At 42.5% G+C, this 15,669-nt stretch overlaps 1 protein-coding gene across 1 annotated transcript in view; it reads right to left on the reverse strand.

The window, feature by feature from the left end:
• Positions 1-15,669, reverse strand: part of RNF17 (ring finger protein 17) — a 54,124-nt gene that overhangs the window by 23,202 nt on the left and 15,253 nt on the right. The window contains exons 12-22 of the mRNA XM_068147881.1: positions 15,349-15,461; positions 14,001-14,081; positions 13,042-13,203; positions 11,365-11,551; positions 10,299-10,467; positions 8,289-8,476; positions 6,462-6,600; positions 5,379-5,532; positions 4,472-4,587; positions 1,889-2,009; positions 896-1,013 (exon numbers count right to left, since the gene is read on the reverse strand). Of these exons, the coding sequence (XP_068003982.1) occupies positions 896-1,013; positions 1,889-2,009; positions 4,472-4,587; positions 5,379-5,532; positions 6,462-6,600; positions 8,289-8,476; positions 10,299-10,467; positions 11,365-11,551; positions 13,042-13,203; positions 14,001-14,081; positions 15,349-15,461 (1,548 nt within the window). The remainder of the gene's footprint in view (positions 1-895; positions 1,014-1,888; positions 2,010-4,471; positions 4,588-5,378; positions 5,533-6,461; positions 6,601-8,288; positions 8,477-10,298; positions 10,468-11,364; positions 11,552-13,041; positions 13,204-14,000; positions 14,082-15,348; positions 15,462-15,669) is intronic.

Raw genomic sequence — 15,669 nt, forward strand, 5'->3', positions numbered from 1 at the left:
GTTTGGAAAATTTAGCATTTAACCACACCACAAGGACGATGCAAATGTTTCATCTCCACCTTTTGAAATGATTACAATTCATTGTGTGAGCCAAGATTGAGTCTGAGAATTCAACTATGCTAAACTGCAGAGTTACGCTCTGTAACTTACCATCAGTTGATGAATGATTTGTAATGAACTGGTGAGAATTGTGGTAAATTCAAGCCACCGGAGGTGACATACTCAAGCCATTAATTTTGGTATGCAAAGTCAGTATTTCCACAGTATCACCAAGGTTGGAAGAGACCTCGAGGATCATCGAGTCCAACCTGTCACCACAGACCCATGACTAGACCATGCACCAAGTGCCACATCCAATCTCCTCTTGAACACCTCCAGGGATGGTGACTCCACCACCTCCCTGGGCAGCACATTCCAATGCCTAACAACTCTCTCAGTGAAGAGCTTTCTCCTCACCTCGAGTCTAAACCTCCCCTGGCACAGCTTGAGATTGTGTCCCCTTGTTCTGGTGCTGGTTGCCTGGGAGAAGAGACCAACCCCTTCCCGGCTACAACCACCCTTCAGGTAGTTGTAGAGGGCAATGAGGTCACCCCTGAGCCTCCTCTTCTCCAGGCTAAACAATCCCAGCTCCCTCAGCCTCTCCTCATAGGGCTTGTGCTCAAGGCCTCTCCCCAGCCTTGTTGCCCTTCTCTGGACACGTTCAAGTGTTTCAATGTCCTTCTTAAACTGAGTGGCCCAGAACTGGACACAGTACTCAAGGTGCAGCCTAACCAATGCAGAGTACAGGGGCATGATGACTTCCCTGCTCCTGCTGGCCACACTATTCCTAATGCTGGCCAGAAATGCTTGAAATTTGAAATTTTCAAATGCTTTAAGTTATGCTCAGTGTATTTACCCAGGTATGTAGGATGCTAGGTCTTCTTCGACTAGCTGACAGTTAATACTGAAGTTTCTTCCACAAACAGCAGAGGAATTGAAGAGTTCAACAGCTAAGCTGTTATTACTTAAAATTTCTGTGAATGAATAATACAAACATAATTAGTGCCACTTAATTACAGTATAAACATTATTTATGGCTTTGGAAATGGCAGTGGAAAAGAGAATTTTGTAAAGTTACATTTGACTTAGTACTGATTCTGACCATCAACAATATATAGAAGTTTATCTTTGCACATCTCTAGACAATTAACTTAAACTACACCCATAATTACAAGATACTTTACCACAAAGAAACCAACTACTACAGCTCAATTTATTAGAGGTGTTCCAAACGACCACTCTGCAGTTGCTGAAAAGTAAGTAGCTACATAATAACAAAACATGGTATTGAGAAAAGCACTACTGAGGCATCTCTCTGTGGTCTGATCCCTCCTCCATGTTTTAGAGCAGCAGCCATCACACTCTCAGCTACCAATATGTCTGGAAAAGTCAAGGACAGCTAGAACTTCTGGAATCAAGTCCATCTTCACAAACCAGGATACTTATATCACTTAAGAGCTTCTGTAGAAGATGTGTTAACTAGAGAAGGGCAGATTTAGATTGGATATTAGCAACAAGTTCTTTACTATGAAGGTGGTGGAACACTGGAACAGGTTGCCCAAGATGGTGATTGAGGCTTCTTCCCTGGACATACTCGAGGTAAGGCTCGACAAGTCCCTGCTGACTGTGGGGAGGTTGGACTACATGAGCTATGGAGGTCCCTTCCAGCACGGATCGTTCTAAGTCTCCTCCAATTAGCTCATGTTTAAGGTATCATCACTCCAGGCTACCTTTTCCATGCATGTATGTGTTTCAAATAAATACTAGTTAAAATACTAAAGCTCATGTTTCTGCATTTGAGTCAATTCCATAGTATTTAAATATAAACACATACACTTTTGATACTTACCAACAACTGAACACAACATAGTTTTATCCTCAGTGACTTCTTTAAATCTTTCCTTGGCTTTTCTGTTCCACTCCTTTGTTCCTTCATAAGGCTCAATGAAAGCCAGCTTGCACCTGATTGCCTAAAGAAGAACCCAAATTATCTTTCTATAGTCAAGATGCTCTCATTACAGCCGAATCACAGCCTTTGCTTTGCGCTCAGGCAGGACAGCAAGGCAGCACAGCAAGGCAGCACGACCTTGCCTTCTAGTTCCACATTGCTGTTACTTGGTTTGATTTAACGTGTTCCTTGCTCCCCCTGCTGGCAGCTGAGCATCAACATCAAATTCAGATAGAATACATAGAAGAGAATACACAGAATAAACCAGGTTGGAAGAGACCTTCAAGATCATCGCGTCCAACCCATCAACCAATCCAACCCACCTAAACAACTAACCCATGGCACCAAACACCCCACCAAGTCTCCTCCTGAACACCTCCAATGATGGTGACTCCACCACCTCCCCGGGCAGCCCATTCCAATGGGCAATCACTCTCTCTGTATAGAACTTCTTCCTAACATCTGACCTAAACCTCCCCTGGCGCAGCCTGAGACTGTGTTGAAACAGAAAGAGCTTATTTCTTGCCTCCCTTTAAGGTGAGGAACAGAATTAGCACAGAGATCAGTAAACATTACTACAGAAAGGTGACGAAGAAAGGCACCACAGTACCTCTGCCAAAACATTCCTGACATTTCTGAAAGGTATGAATTAGGAGACATAAAAAAACCCTAAACCAACAATACAAAACCCCCTCAGGAAATCAGATGAGATTAAGTACTTTGAATAAACTTATTTTTATCACCTTTACTGCGACCTTTGGTGGCTACACCATAGTTCAACTTTTTATCATCTGTGAATGTTACTGTTTCTTCCATCTTGTTCATTGCACCAAAAGAAAGAAGACTAACAGAGGTTACAAAAAAGGAGAGAAAAAGGAAATAGAGATAATACAAAATACGAATGTTTTGTGCAGATATTATTAGGATACAGGTAGTCAGGAATATGAGAATAAGTCTGACCAACAGGTTAAATAACCTCTAAAAAAAGAACCAACACTGCATTAAACACTGACCATTTCACAGCATCACAGCATCACCAAGGTTGGAAGAGACCTCAAAGATCAAGTCCAACTTGTCACCACAGACCTCATGACTACACTATGGCACCAAGTGCCACATCCAATCTTCTCCTGAACACCTCCAGGGACAGTGACTCCACCACCTCCCTGGGCAGCACATTCCAATGACAAACGACTCGCTCGGTGAAGAACTTTCTCCTCACCTTGAGCCTAAACTTCCCCTGGCGCAGCCTGAGACTGTGTCCCCTTGTTCTGGTGCTGGTTGCTAAAGAAAAGAGACTAACCCCTTCCTGGCTACAACCACCTTTCAGCCCTGGCCAAGATTTCTGCACCACCTAAGTCCATCAATATGTCTGCAAACTGTATTAACTAGCTGGTACAAGCCCAACTTCCCTTATAACCACCTATTTCTAACCTTGTCAATGACGACATTTGAGGCAATGCAGTATGTGATCATAAGTGAATATTTACCTATGCAAGCTCATTCTGATACTCCAACCTTGTGAATGCCTGATTTTGCAATCTTGTCTTCCATCATATTTCAAAGAATTTCAAATTCTTAAACAGTTTTAAAACAGAAGAGATCTAAACCCATAGTAACACATCACCAGATTTATGTCTACTCATCTTTCTATTACTCCTGTTAATGCTAACAGCAAAAGCAACTTGTTTTTTCTTATGCAAGCTTGCAAGTTACCAGAGTAATGGTACTTGGTGCCATGGTCTAGTCATGTGGTCTGTGGTGACAGGTTGGACTTGATCTTTGAGGTCTCTTCCAACCTTAGTGATACTGTGAAGTGAGTAAATTCCCAAGTAGGAGAGGAAATGCATAATCTGTGAATAAACTCATTCCAGGTCCTGCCTATGGAAACTGTTTGGTATACATTGACTCAAACCCCATGTTTATAAGTGTCCAAATAACTTTTATTCATCCCTTTGACAGTGTTTCATAATTTTAATAATCATACTTGAACTACTGAAACTGCTGGAATAAAGGTGAGGCGTTTATGGCAACATCTGAAAGGATGTTGTGGAGAGGCTGGTGCTGGTCTCTTCTCACAGGTAATTAGTGATAGAGCAAGAAGTGGCCTCCAGCTACAACTGGGTAGGTTTGGACTGGACAATAGGGGGAAAAAAAATTCACAGCAACAGTGGTCAGGCATTGGAATGTGCTGCTCAGGGAGGTGTTTGAGTCACCCACCCTGGATGTTTTTAAAGGTCCTTTGGAGTTGGGGATACGGTTTAGGGGTAAACTTTGTAGAGGTTATTGGGTTGGACTTGGTGATCCTGAGGGTCTCTTCCAACCTGAATGTTTCTGTGATTTCTGTATTTCATGGGAACCTACATATAGTATAAATGTATTTTTACATTTTCAGAAGACTTCCTCACCCTTGGTTTCAAAAAGGCTTCTTCCATCCACTCAGATTATACTGATTTTGAGTAATTCAGGCAAGCAGTGATTTACCTTTTCTGGAACGCTCAAGAACTCTTTCCTTATTCTGCGTATGTCTTTAAGAGTTAAGTGAGCAACGTTGCCAAAGTCAACATACTTGACAGTAACTTCTTGATCACTTGGCAGTCCTTCAAAGCAAAATAAAACCAACCCAAGTTATTAAAATAAAGAATGAGCATCTGATGACGGTTAAAAGCACCAGAATTTCAGAGTAAAATCCACATTTATACCATGTAATCATAAAATGTTTCACCTCCAAATACTCCATAATGCAGTTCAAAACCTGCATTCTTTAAAAGTCAGCTCTTTGGGGTCCCTAAAATGACAGAGCTAGTGTTTTGGTCCTTCTCCATCTAATCATTTTGAGACACTGACAAAATTAAATACACATCAAATAGACATCACTATGCAGGTAACAGAGGTCATCAGAACACCACCTCCCTGATCCCTTTTGACATTATCATAGTATCAGTCAGGATTGGAAAGGACCACAAGGATCATCTAGTTCCAACCCCCCTGCCATGGGCAGGGACACCCCACACTAGATCAGGCTGGCCAGAGCCTCAGCCAGCCTGCTCTTAAACACCTCCAGGGATAGCGCCCCAACCACCTCACTGGACAACCCATTCCAGGGCTTCACTACTCTCATGGTGAAGAGCCTCCTCCTCACATCTAACCTGAATCTCCCCACCTCCAGCTTCATTCCATTCCCCTTAGTCCTATCACTACCTGGTATCCTGAGAAGTCCCTCCCCAGCCTTCTTGTAGGCCCCCTTCAGATACTGGAAGGCCACAATGAAGTCACCTGGAAGCCTTCTCTTCTCCAGACTGAACAGCCCCAACTCCTTCAGTCTGTCCTCATAGGAGAGGTGCTCCAATTAAAACAATTAAACATTAAAGTGAAACAACCAATACTTCACCTGTAATCTGTGCTCTGTACCAATTCCCATCTTCCCGTTTTGCAATGCAGGCTTGGCCTTCAACTGGGCAGAAAATTTCCATGTGATCCCCATACTCATGTCTATATACATACTGAATTTTCTGTGAAAGAGCTAACAAATCCAGCCTATCTTCCTAAAATGAGAAAAACAAAACATACATGAACATTAGAGGGCTTTTTTCACATGTATTAATGTTATTTAAATGGTAGTTTTGCTCCCCAAGTTCAGCAGTGTCTACAAATACATAAAGCAAATTAAAGATCTGAACAAATGAGGACTGTTGCCCTGCTCAATCACAAGTCTGAACAGTAAAACACTACATGCCCACATAGGAATTAGCCATTTAACAAGACTAACCAAAAAGAGTGAACTTCATGGAATTCTGAGAATTCCTGGAATGAATAGAATAGACCAGACCAGGTTGGAAGAGACCTTCAAGATCATCGTGTCCAACCCATCAACCAATCCAACCCACCTAAACAACTAAACCATAGCACCAAGCACCCCATCAAGTCTCCTCTTGAACACCTCCAGTGATGGTGACTCCACCACCTCCCCAGGCAGCCCATTCCAATGGGCAATCACTCTCTGTATAGAACTTCTTCCTAACATCCAGCCTAAACCTCCCCTGGCACAGCCTGAGACTGTGTCCTCTTGTTCTGGTACTGGCTGCCTGGGACAAGAGACCAACCACCACCTCGCTACAACCTTCCTTCAGATAGTTGTAGAGAGCAATAAGGTCTCCCCTGAGTCTCCTCTTCTCCAGGCTAAGCAATCCCAGCTCCTTCAGCCTCTCCTCATAGGGCTTGTGTTCCAAACCCCTCACCAACTTCGTTGCCCTTCTCTGGACTCATTCCAGCAAGTCAACATCCTTCCTAAACTGAGGGGCCCAGACCAGGACACAGTTCTAGTATTGATCTAGCATTGTAGGAATGAATCTCATCCAGGAATCCTAAAACTAGTAACAAGTGATAGAATTTGCAGTTTATTTAATGGGCAATTACAAGTAGCTCAACATAAAATCCCTGTTCAGTTTTGTTTAAACAGACCTTCAAAACTTACCAACAGCACATAGAAATCACTTGGATTATTAACGTGACAAACTATGACAGAGACAACTTCACTTTCTTGTGGAATCTCAGGTGGACTATACTGCAAGACAGTATTATCTTCTAAATGACTGGGAAGCTGTGATCTAAACCTAAGGGAGGAAAAAAGCAAAATGAAATTGTAAACAAATTCTGTCCAAATCAACTGAGAAGGACCTCTTATATTAAAATGCCAAGATTCCCATTAAAAAACAGTCATATATAAATAACTTGATTCATGATTGCATGAAGAGTTTGTATTTCCCAATTGGTCCAGCCAATTCTCCCCAATGCTCCTCTGTCACACATGTAACATATGAAGAATGATTTAAGGCAGCTGGTTCCTGAGAAGATTTTGTTATTTGGGATGCAGTAACATACATTTACAATGTGCTACAAAAAAGAATCCCCCAAACTAAAAGGCTAAAACCTTCTACACTGACAAACCCACTTTCTTTCACATTTCCTTTTCCACACTTGGGAGAAAAAGGAATTGCCTAAAGAATATAGATGTAACAAAATATTATCTCCCATTGATCTCACCACTGTAGCTAGTTATGGTGCAATACAAACAAAGACCTTTTTGTGCAGCAAAATGAACTATTATTTCCCACAGATTTGCATGCCGTACTCCTGTACCCAAACACCAAAAGGCTCATGCTGATCTGTGTCTCCTGTCTCTTCCACTGACTTCAAATCCACTCTGTCTTGATGCCAACATCAATCTCCCAGTTATAGTTTCATAGTTTCATTCAGGGTTGGAAGGGACCACAAGGATCATCTAGTTCCAACCCCCCTGCCATGGGCAGGGACACCCCACACTAGATCAGGCTGGACAGAGCCCCAGCCAGCCTGCCCTTAAACACCCCCAGGGATGGGGTCTCGACCACCTCCCTGGACAACCCATTGCAGGGTTTCACCACTCTCATGGGGAAGAACCTCCTCCTCACATCTAGCCTGAATCTCCCCACCTCCAGCTTCATTCCATTCCCCCTAGTCCTATCACTACCTGAGATCTTGAGAAGTCCTTCCCCAGCCTTCCTGTAGGCCCCCTTCAGATACTGGAAGGCCACAATTAGGTCACCTCGGAGCCTTCTCTTCTGCAGACTGAACAGCCCCAACTCCTTCAGTCTGTCCTCATAGGAGAGGTGCTCCAGCCCTCTGATCATCCCTGTGGCCCTTCTCTGGACACGTTCCAGCACCTCCACATCCCTCTTGTAATAGAGGCTCCAGAACTGGACACAGTACTCCAGGTGGGGTCTCACCAGGGCTGAGTAGAGGAGGAGGATCACCTCCCTCGACCTGCTGGCCACACTTCTCCTCATGCAGCCCAGGATCTGATTGGCTTTGCGGGCTGCAAGTGCACATGCCTTATCACTGCTTCTCCTGTTTTCATTGTGCTGCATGCACCACACCATGGGGCTGGCTCAGACATGCTGACTAGCCTGTCACAGCCTACCAGTCAAACCACGCAGAGATGCAAATGGCTTCTGTATGTTTTTCTGCCTGTGGTTGACCCTACGGGCTTATCCTTTCACCCCTGTTATTCAAACTTGTAGAGAAATTTTAAATGTTATCATTTTCTAAAATAAAGTTCATTACCTAAATGAAGCCCAGGCTAGTGCTAATTGAGTATGCCACAGTACTTATCAGTAAAGGGCAATAAAGGAAACCTATACATAGTGCTGAGGATTAATACATTACACATCAATATATCACAAACCAGCTTGCTTGCTAAACTTCATTTTGTAAGTCTTATTCCATTGTTATTCAAGAGCATAAACTAAAGGAAAACACATACCTTGCTAAGTCTAAGAACACCAGTGCATCCTTGACAGAGGCTGGTATGTTATCTGACTTGCTAAATGGAGACTTCTGTAAATCCACAATGAGAATACCATCCTGTGCTCCATATATGCTCATCAAAACAACTTTGTTCTTCACCATTCCTAAAAATTGCGTCTTTACTTCCTCTCCCCAACCTTCACTCTGTGGTAGGAAGAAATTAACTGAAGTAGTCAGAGAATCTTAAAAAACACAAACAGTACTCTCATCTTTTTGTGTGTTTATACGAAATGTACAACATCACTTGCTTAATTTCCACATTTCCTTCTCAACTTCCATCTTGGCATTTTATCTACCTTGAGAAAGCTTCTCTGAATTTACCTTGTATCAAATTAATGTATTTCTCATTTGACACTGCAAATCTCTGCTTTTTAGGAGGGAAACAAATGAAAGCACATACAAGGAAGGCATTTTACTCACATCCGTAAAAACCGTTCAATACCTTTCCCACACAGCTCCACTGGACGTAGCTCAAACCATTGTGAATGCAGCAAAAGTAAAGAAAGCCTAATAGGTAACTGAATATTGAAAATAATACAGCAGTATGTCCTCTTTCTATGTGAATAAATGCTGACAGTACTTTATTTGTTGTTATAGATGTTCAGCGATTCCAGGACATGGTCCTTTATCACTATTAGATTAGAATAAACCAGGTTGGAAAAGACCTTCAAGATCATCGCATCCAACCCACCAACCAATCCAACCAACCTAAACAACTAACCCATGGCACCAAGCACCCCATCAAGTCTCCTCCTGAAAACCTCCAATGATGGCAACTCCACCACCTCCCCAGGCAGCCCATTCCAATGGGCAATCACTCTCTCTGTATAGAACTTCTTCCTGACATCCAACCTAAACCTCCCCTGGCACAGCCAGGACTGCGTCCTCTTGTTCTGGTACTGGCTGCCTGGGAGAAGAGACCATCATCAGCCTGTCTACAACCTCCCTTCAGGTAGTTGTGAAGAGTAATAAAGTCACCCCTGAGTCTCCTCTTCTCCAGGCTAAGCAATCCCAGCTCCCTCAGTCTTTCCTCATAGGGCTTGTGTTCCAAACCCCTCACCAACTTCGTTGCCCTTCTCTGGACTCGTTCCAGCAAGTCAACATCCTTCCTAAACTGAGGGGCCCAGAACTGGACACAGGACTCAAGGTGCAGCCTAACCAGTGCAGTGTACAGGGGCAGAATGACGTCCCTGCTCCTGCTGGCCACACTGCTCTTGATGCAGGCCAGGATGCCATTGGCCCTCTTGGCTGCCTGGGCACACTGCAGGCTTAATGAAGGACCATGTCCTGGAATTGCTGAACATCTACAGACAATGCAAAGGCCTGCTGCAGTAGCCTCAGATATAAGGCCAGGACACATGAGACCTTTGCTGACAGGCAATGCCAGCCATGAAAGGTAGAAAATAGAAATTCCTTCCAACCCAGTGGAAACCCAGACTACTTTACTGCCTGACTTGTTCTATTCTATACTGAAACAGAGGGAACACCACTTTTCAACACGTGGCAAAAAAACCTTAAAGTAACAAAGGACAATCACTGAAAAGATGCTCTTGAAAATTCTGGAGCTATTTCTTCCCTGTTTAGATGACTGTTGAAAATTACTACTTGCACAAAGTTAACAAATAGCTGTGAAGGAAGAGTATCAATTCTGCAATTTGATTTTACTTCTGACCAAAAGAATGTTGTCTAGAGTAGTGAGATTCAATCCTGAAATGTGTGTGTGTGTGTAAACACAGACTGCTAAAAGTTCTTATTTCCTTTCCAATGAAAGAAAGGCAACTCATCATTTTGCAAGAGATGATGTAACTGAAAAATAAGAAATCCTGTTCTCTTCTCCAGATTTCTTCTGTTTCTAAAGGAGTAAGATCACTGCAAATTACCTTGCACAAATTATTTTAAGTTCTTCAATATAAATCTTATCAAGGAAAAAAAGTATCCTGAAATAGGACAAACAGCTTTTACATACTGCATTTTTGGGAACAATATCCTTCAATGAACACTGCACTGCTAAAGGAGGAACAGCTGCAAGTTCTGCCTCCATGTGCTGATCAGGCTTCCTCACAAACAAACAAATGTCATGTGTTTCAATGGTTTGCAGAGTAGCAGCAGGTTCAGGCATTGCAGTAGGATCGTATCTGTTGGTCAATGGGAATAAAAGCAGTATTAGCTTAAAAGAACAGCAAAAAAATACCAACACCAAAAAAAACCCCAAATAAAGGTCATTATTGCAGTAACTGGCACCATGTCATGTGATTGAAGCCAAATTATAAAGTCTCAATTAAATGCTTCCTCCCTTTTTTTCAAACATTGAGGTTTGATGTGTTCTTTTTCGCAATGCAAGTTCAAGTTAAACTTCTTAGCACACAGAATAGAATAAACCAGGTTGGAAGAGACCTTCGAGATCATCATGTCCAGCCTATCATCCAACTAAACCATGGCACCAAGCACCCCATCCAGTCTCCCCCTGAACACCTCCAATGATGGTGACTCCACCACCTCCCTGGGCAGCCCATTCCAATGGCCAATCACTCTGTGTAAAACTTCCTCCTGACCTCCAGCCTAAACCTCCCCAGCACAGCCTGAGACTGTGTCCTCTTGTTCTGGTACTGGCTGCCTGGGAGAAGAGACCAACCTCTGCCTGTCTACGACCTCCCTTCAGATAGTTGTAGAGAGCAACAAGGTCACCCCTGAGTCTCCTCTTCTCCAGGCTAAGCAACCCCAGCTCCCTCAGTCTCTCCTCATAAGGCTTGTGTTCCAAGCCCCTCACCAACTTCGTTGCCTTTCTCTGGACCCGCTCCAGCAAGTCAACATCCTTCCTAAACTGAGTAGCCCATGAAAGCTTCTGTATTTGTGTGCTAACATATGCTGACACTTTTCCTGTGGGAAAGACACATGTACAGAATCTAAGTGTCATTTGGATATCTGCTTTATCTGCCTGAGGGAAGCTGATGAAGAGCTTGTTTCTTAGAGATTTTCTTGAGTGACAACAGCCAAGGAGAATTGTAAACACAAACCTTTGTCTGTAACCACACCCTGAGGAAGTCAGAACGACAGAGCTCCCAAAATCAACCAGGAATACTTCCAGCAGTGCAATATCATGAATTTTGCATCTTTTAGGACCAGAAGCCTTCTTATTTCCACTTTTTAGGGGGATTAGTTCAGTGACAGTTCCACGGCACCACTTTCCAGTTTCCTTATTCTTAATAAAAGTTTCAGCACCTATACAGAAAGAAATAGAAAAAAAACCAAGACTAAATCCAGTATTTGCAGACATTTCACACTACAGAGCTCTGCCTGATGTTTCTTTGCTGCCTACCTTCCACACAAGTAGTGAAGGTGCTACTGCTAAAATAAAGAGAGATGACATTAAAACCCCTTATCTTGAGAGACACTAGAACTTCTCTCCCAACATTCATTTATACAATGTCTGTAAGCTAAAGAGGTGTGTGGTTTGTATTACAAAGTAATTTCTGACAAACTTCCTGTATTTCTAAGTGAAGTGGCAAAGACTGAAGTTGAAGGTTATTACATACCTGTAATCAGTTTTCTAAATGTCTTTGACAAGTGAGTAATACTGGCAACATGTGGGCTGGAAACTAAGTTTACCGAATTAGCCATGTATTATCATGTATCATTTTTACTTCCAGCATAGTTTCTATCTCCTTAGTGAACTTTAATAGAATAGAATAAACCAGGTTGGAAGAGACCTTCAAGATCATCATGTCCAACCCATCAACCAATCCAACCCACCTAAACAACTAACCCATGGCACCAAGCACCCCATCAAGTCTCCTTCTGAACATCTCCAACGATGGTGACTCCACCACCTCCCCAGGCAGCCCATTCCAATGGGCAATCACTCTCTCTGTATAGAACTTCTTCCTAACATCCAACCTAAACCTCCCCCGGCGCAGCCTGAGACTGTGTACTGGCTGCCTGGGAGAAGAGACCATCATCCACCTGTCTACAACCTCCCTTCAGGTAGTTGTAGAGAGCAACAAGGTCACCCCTGAGTCTCTTCTCCAGGCTAAGCAACCCCAGCTCCCTCAGTCTTTCCTCATAGGGCTTGTGTTCCAAACCCCTCACCAACTTTGTTGCCCTTCTCTGGACTAGTTCCAGCAAGTCAACATCCTTCCTAAACTGAGGGGCCCAGAACTGGACACAGGACTCGAGGTGTGGCCTAACCAGTGCAGTGTACAGGGGCAGAATGACCTCCCTGCTCCTGCTGGCCACACTGTTCCTGATGCAGGCCAGGATGCCATTGGCCCTCTTGGCTGCCGGGGCACACTGCAGGCTCATGTTCAGCATCTATCCCCTTGAAGGGAAAATGTTGCTTGCATGAAAGAGTTGATTTTCTGAGTAACAGAAGAATTAGGCTACTCATTAAAATCAGTATACTGAAAAACTATCAGTTAACAATTATCACCACATGCTGGAAATCATTAAGTTTACAGCCAGGTGTTTCAACTGCTGGTTACTTTAAGCACTCCATTTGCTGTGGTCCAGAACTGCAGAGTCTTTCTACTGCTCTCATTTACATGATTTAATGAAAGTCTAGTTTACCAAACAATGTGTTTCTGGAAAAGCACTAGATGTAGATTTCAAAACATAAGGATTGCTTTACTAAGGGAAAAAAAAAAAAGACTATAAAGGAAGGCAAACTGCAAGTAGCATTTTAAGTTAATGCTAATTTAAGCTAATTAATTTACCTAGTTCCAGAACATCTGAAGGCAAGAGATATGAATTCTCATTACAACAGAAGTTTTCCAGTTTCTTTTCCAAAATCTCTGCTTTTTTCTTTAGCAAGAATCTCTGAACATAGAAGTGGCATGGATTTATAACATGACTTACAGTCACCAGTTCTGATGAACCTGAATAAGACAAAACAGATTATCCTTCCTCAAGTGACTCCAACAGGTATTATCAGACATGTGATTAGGTTTATGTTCCATTAATCATGGTAAAATTACCTTAAGTACTTTTTTCATCTGACAAGTCTGCTTACACTTGGTTCAAACTAGTTACTGCCTTCTGGTGCAGAACTGCTTCTGTCAACTTGTGCAGTTCCTTTCTTTCCCAATGCTGCAATCTCTACTTTTCAACTTTTAATGCTATTTACACTCAATGATAAACAAAGCTCAAAGCACAAATGGTGCCTACAGAATTTCTGAATCAAACTTAAGTTTCTTAAATCACTGTTTTGTACATTTACCTGTTCATTTGTCATTCAGAAAGCCACAGATGCAGAAAGAACAAGACAAGAGTTTGAAATTCAGTATATAAATGACTGACCTAATAAACAGACCCCACTGTTTACAGCAAGCACTGCTATTGGAATGTTAAATATCTGCCAGCTGCTGAGAAACACCTCCAGCACTGAGCTTCTGCAAGTTGCTTGGGAATTCCTGTATTGCATCTTTCAACTAAGTGGTTTTAGGGCACATCTTAAAAGACAGTGTAGTCCTTACACTAGCCAGGAGAGCAGACCAAGGACTGTTTTTGTATAGCAAAACTGCTGATGCTAAGCAGCAGGTGTGGAGTAGGAGTCACATTTCCCAATACATTTCTGATCCCAACTAGAATTATAATGTGTTGAACTCTCCAACAAATTGCAGTATCTGCTCTCACTACTTAGAGGCTAAGTTCCTGCTTGAAAAGTAAACTTTACCAGTTTTGTGTTGAAAAGGAAGCTCCTTGAAGAGATTCTCCCCCTGTTCATCGGCATGACATTCTGTGGGAAACTCCTCTTCTTTATTGGTTTAGGATAGAAGTTTAATCAAAGAGGTTAAATATTCATACATTTGTAGTGAAGCAGCAAACACAGTAAAATGAATTGCATAAGGGTACCACAAAGGCAAAAATTCTTACTGAAACAGATGCACACACAGTGACTATGTGCACCTGCCAATAACAAGACCACAAAACCATCATTAAAATCCTTAGATCCAAGATGTGCAAAACTCACATAACACAGCAGTTGAAAGGCATTTTGTTTTGACAAGAGGTCTGTGAAGTCCACTGGGATTCTGGAATATGCTGTTTTAGAGAGTTGTGTGCAAGCTCTGAAATGTAGTGCACCTTCATCACAGCTATATGCTGTAATTACTTTTATGTGTACCACCCCCTCCTCTCCTTCATCGTCCCCAAGCATTAGAATAGAATAAACCAGGTTGGAAGAGACCTTCAAGATCATCGCGTCCAACCTATCATCCAACACCACCTAATCAACTAACCCATGCAACCAAGCACCCTGTCAAGTCTCCTCCTGAACACCTCCAGTGATGGCAACTCCACCACCTCCCCGGGCAGCCCATTCCAACGGGCAATCACTCTCTCTGTGTAAAACTTCCTCCTGACCTATGATTAGTAACCATAGGGCTTTTCTCAGTATGTTGTGGGCACAGATTATTCTGAAGTCAAACATCTTAATTATGTAGGCTACCTCTATCTATACCCTCTCCTATTATTTAATTTCTTGGTCCTAACTCATTCCTAACACTTTCCAGGCCAAGAGTACAGTCTGCTGGACTTGCTTCAGCATGGCAGCAACTTGCAATGATGCAAGGTCCAAACCTGGACACACTACTGCAGATTCTGTCTTTCATGAGCCTAACAGAAGGGCAAGATCACTTCCTGCATCTCTTAGCTATGCTCTTTCCGATGTAGTCCAGGGAAAACCCAACAAGCTGAGGAACCTAACTTATTGCCAGTTAACAAAAGATAATGATCTGGGAGGAGATTCATGAAGCCAAACAGAATGCCAGGAAAGCATTCTCCAGGAGCCAATGTCAGAACCTTTGAGAGGGGCTATTAAAAACTAAGAGTCAAAGAGCATCATCCAGGTCAACAAAAGGAACTTAGGATTCTTCTTTGAGAAAACTTGTGATAAAATGAAGTACAGACATCATTAAAGAAGTCATATGAGCCATGTACAGACACACAACATAATATGACACATGTAACAAACATCACGCCCAGTAACACAACATCCAAAGTTTCAATATTAAGAAACTTACTTTCTGGATCATCTTCAATTATTTCTTCAACTATGATATCAAGGCTGAATGGAGACTTGGGTAGAGCAGGTGCATTCTGGTGATGAACTTGAGTATTTTTCACTCTTTCCAGGCTTGTTTTGGAAAAACACAGAAGTCAAAGCAGAGCTTCTATTAGGAACATATCAATGTGTTAAGAAAACTTCTCCTAAGAGCTGGCTGAAAGAAACTGTGTTATGTTTTTAAATATCAAGATGACTGTGACCATTTGAGGCTGTGCCTTTAAGAAAGGGACAGTGCTGGGACACTCTGGCTGAATGTTTTGGTGAAGACAAATGAAAA

This window comes from Melanerpes formicivorus, unplaced genomic scaffold, assembly GCF_026170545.1.
Source record: "Melanerpes formicivorus ecotype bairdi unplaced genomic scaffold, bMelFor1.0.p_v2 SCAF_1, whole genome shotgun sequence".
Classification (NCBI taxonomy): domain Eukaryota; kingdom Metazoa; phylum Chordata; class Aves; order Piciformes; family Picidae; genus Melanerpes; species Melanerpes formicivorus.